The sequence below is a fragment of the Cebus imitator genome, unplaced genomic scaffold (assembly GCF_001604975.1).
Source record: "Cebus imitator isolate Cc_AM_T3 unplaced genomic scaffold, Cebus_imitator-1.0 Scaffold350, whole genome shotgun sequence".
Lineage (NCBI taxonomy): Eukaryota > Metazoa > Chordata > Mammalia > Primates > Cebidae > Cebus > Cebus imitator.
Window position 1 is genome coordinate 1,397,423 of NW_016107665.1, and position 3,174 is coordinate 1,400,596.

Sequence of the window (3,174 nt, forward strand, 5' to 3'; positions counted from 1 at the left end):
AATACTTGATGTTTTTGCTTATTGAAGTATGGTCATTCTAGACTTGAATTTTAGTTTGTATAAATTTTTACATTTCTGAAATCAGGACCCATGGACACTGTATTATATGTCACAGTGTGGTTTATAATTCATGGCATTTTATAATTGAAGAAATTTGGCATTTTAGTTGTACATATAAAAATATAAGTGTTACAGATCCTAATCCTAGCTTTTTTCCTTCTAAAAATACAGAATCTCAGCTCACTTTCTCTGTTTATCTTGCCACTCCCTACCTCCTACAAATGTAGAGGGAGAGTGCCAAAAAAATGGAAATTCGGGTGGATTGACTTAGATGAGTGCTTCTGAAATCATCTGAATCATCTGAAAGCTTAATATCTGTTTCAGGGCTGGGTGCAGTGGCTCATGCCTGTAATTCCAGCACTTTGGGAGGCTCAAGAGGGCAGATCGCTTGAGCCCAGGAGTTCAAGACTAGCCTGGGCAACATGATAAAACCTCATCTTTACCAAAAATTTAAAAATTGGTCCAGAGTGGTGGCATGTGCCAGTAATCCCAGCTACTTGGGGGTCTGGAGTGGGAGGATTGCTTGAGCCTGGGAGGTTGAGCCTGTAGTGAGCTGAGATTGTGCCACTGCACTTTCTCATAAGTGACCCAACAAGACCCTATCTCAAAAAAACAAAAACAACAACAACAACAAAATTCTTTTCAGCTGATAAACTTTTGCAGAATTCAATTAAAAAAAAAAGACATAAAATATGAGCACATTAAAAAAAGTCAGAATCAGTATAAATCACTTTGTCCAATTGCTATATAGAATTTTCTAAGTGTTTACTCTCAGTTTCTGTACTTACTGTGGACCAGACACAAACTGGTGAAGGCAGACCATCTCTTGATAGCATAAGCTAAATAATGGAGGTTTTACCTAATTCATCAATTTCCATGGAATCATTTTTTTTTTTTTTAAAACCGTGTTAGTCCAACTTCTTTTGTTTCCTCATGACCATTCAGAAAACACTGCTTGGAAGCACTCGAAAGTGCAGTGCCCTGCAGAAGTCAGGCATGAAAGTTCGTGTGACTTAGCTTCATCAGTGTTCAAGCTATAGTTTACTTCCGTGTTCATTACTTCATCCATCGAAAACCAGTGGAAAGCAAGTGAGTGGCTGTTCTCTGGGTGTATGGAAAATGCCCAGCCCTCCCTGCCTTGTGGTAGTATCATGGATTTGAATATTTTCCCAACTGCTTAGAGTGAAATTTCAGTATCCCAGGTCATAACAGTCAGATGTAATTTTGTCTTATTCTGTTTCTTTGTGAGGTTAAAAATATGAATTGGGAGCTGCTTTTTAAAGTTCGGTTTGGAGCAGTCTTTGGGGTGATTATATGACATTTTATGCTCTAAGGTAGTGGTGATTTCTTACTAGAACATGTAAATATTTAAATCTTAGTGAGAATTGGCAGGAACTATTCAAGGAAGTATACAAAACAATTCAAAAAAGAAGTCTGAGTTGATTTTTTTGTTTTAAAGTTGTGTTCAAATAATAGTTATGGTGAGATGATATGTAACATGTTTATGCGTTTGTGAAAAGGAATTAGAATTTAGAGGAACACTGTCTTAGCTTATATATATGTTTGGTTTTATATTTCTTAAATTCTTTAGTCACATAAAAAAGGTGAAATTAGAGACTGTCTCCGAGACGCTTCCTGTCCGTAACATAGAATCAGCATGATTCTTCAGAGACTCTTCAGGTTCTCCTCTGTCATTCAGTCAGCAGTCTCGGTCCATTTGCGGAGGAACATTGGTGTTACAGCAGTGGCATTTAATAAGGAACTTGATCCTATACAGAAACTCTTTGTGGACAAGATAAGAGAATACAAATCTAAGCGACAGGCAGCTGGAGGACCTGTTGATACTGGTCCAGAGTATCAGCAAGATCTAGAGAGGGAGGTTTCTAAGCTCAAGCAAATGTCAGGTAAAGGAGACATGAATACCTTCCCCACCTTCAAATTTGAAGATCCCAAATTTGAAGTCTTTGATAAACCCCCGGCCTGAAGAAGTAAAGTAAAATTAATCTGGTAATTTGTCATGGGTTAGTTATACAACTAGTTAGAAGTTTCAGAATAAACATACATTTCATGACTGTCAAAAAAAAAAAAAAGGTGAAATTAATGATATACTTTAACCCAATCTGTTCACATTACATTCAAAATATAATGGATATTAAATTATTAATGAAGAACTGTTAAGTTCTTTTTGTTAGTCTTTGAAATCTATGTCCCCAAAGTTTTTTCAGGCTGATATACTTTTGTTAAAATTCAACAAAAATTAAATATTTTAAAAAACATAAAATACAAGCATATTTTAAAAAATTAGATTTGGCCAGGAGTGGTGGCTCATACCTGTAATCCCAGCACTTTAGGAGGCCTTGGCGGGCAGATCACCTGAGGTCAGGAGTTCGACATTATCCTGGCTAACATGGCAAAACCCCGTCTCTACTGAAAATACCAAAATTAGCCAGGTATAGCAGCAGACGCCTGTAATACCAGCTACTTGGGAGATTGAGGCAGGAGAACTGCTTAAACCCAGGAGGTGGAGGTTGCAGTGAGGTGAGATTGTACCATTGCACTCCAGCCAGGGTGAAAGAGCAAGACTCCATCTCAAAAGAAGTAAAAAAATAAATTAGACTTAATCAATGTAAATTATCTTGTCCAATTACTACAGAAATTTCCAAAGTTTCTAAATGTTTGCTGTGAATTGCACATCTCTCATTGCATGTCTCCATTTGGTCTAGTGCCATTTCAAGTGCTCAGTAGCCACATGTGGCTAATGACCATCACATTGGGCAGTACAGAACTAGAGAATCAAAGCCCACTGTAAGGCAGATGATTTATGTAATTACCTGAGTACTTTTATATTTACATTATTTTTTGATTTTGTCTAAAATAATTTTGAGATGATTTCATGATTACTTTGAGGGGATAGCAGTGGACCCTCAGGGGTTGCTCCCTCCCCAGTGGCCTCTGCCAGCTGCGTAGGTCGCTTTTTAGCAGGCGAGTCATATGGAGTGGCTGTCTTTCTCATCCCAGGGGCAGGGAGGGAGCACGAGAATTGCTTGTATTTGCCCCATAAGGACAGAGACCCACAGAGAGACATGAATAAGACATTGCTATGTTTTTTTTTTG

At 37.8% G+C, this 3,174-nt stretch overlaps 1 protein-coding gene and 1 long non-coding RNA gene across 3 annotated transcripts in view; both read left to right on the forward strand.

Annotated features, from left to right (window-relative positions):
- The window catches only part of LOC119467909, a 50,876-nt gene that overhangs the window by 15,226 nt on the left and 32,476 nt on the right, over nt 1–3,174 (forward strand). Inside the window, exon 1 of one of the 2 annotated variants that reach the window (XR_005196543.1) lies at nt 1,069–1,149. The exons of the other annotated variant lie outside the window; for it this stretch is intronic. This is a non-coding gene — a long non-coding RNA (uncharacterized LOC119467909). Of the gene's footprint in view, nt 1–1,068; nt 1,150–3,174 lie in introns of those variants that run through there. 2 annotated transcript variants of the gene reach the window in all.
- LOC108287657 (ATP synthase-coupling factor 6, mitochondrial-like) lies at nt 1,681–2,135 on the forward strand. Its single transcript, XM_017506177.2, has one exon. It carries the CDS (start codon nt 1,718–1,720, stop codon nt 2,042–2,044), a length of 327 nt encoding a protein of 108 aa, XP_017361666.1. The 5' UTR covers nt 1,681–1,717; the 3' UTR covers nt 2,045–2,135.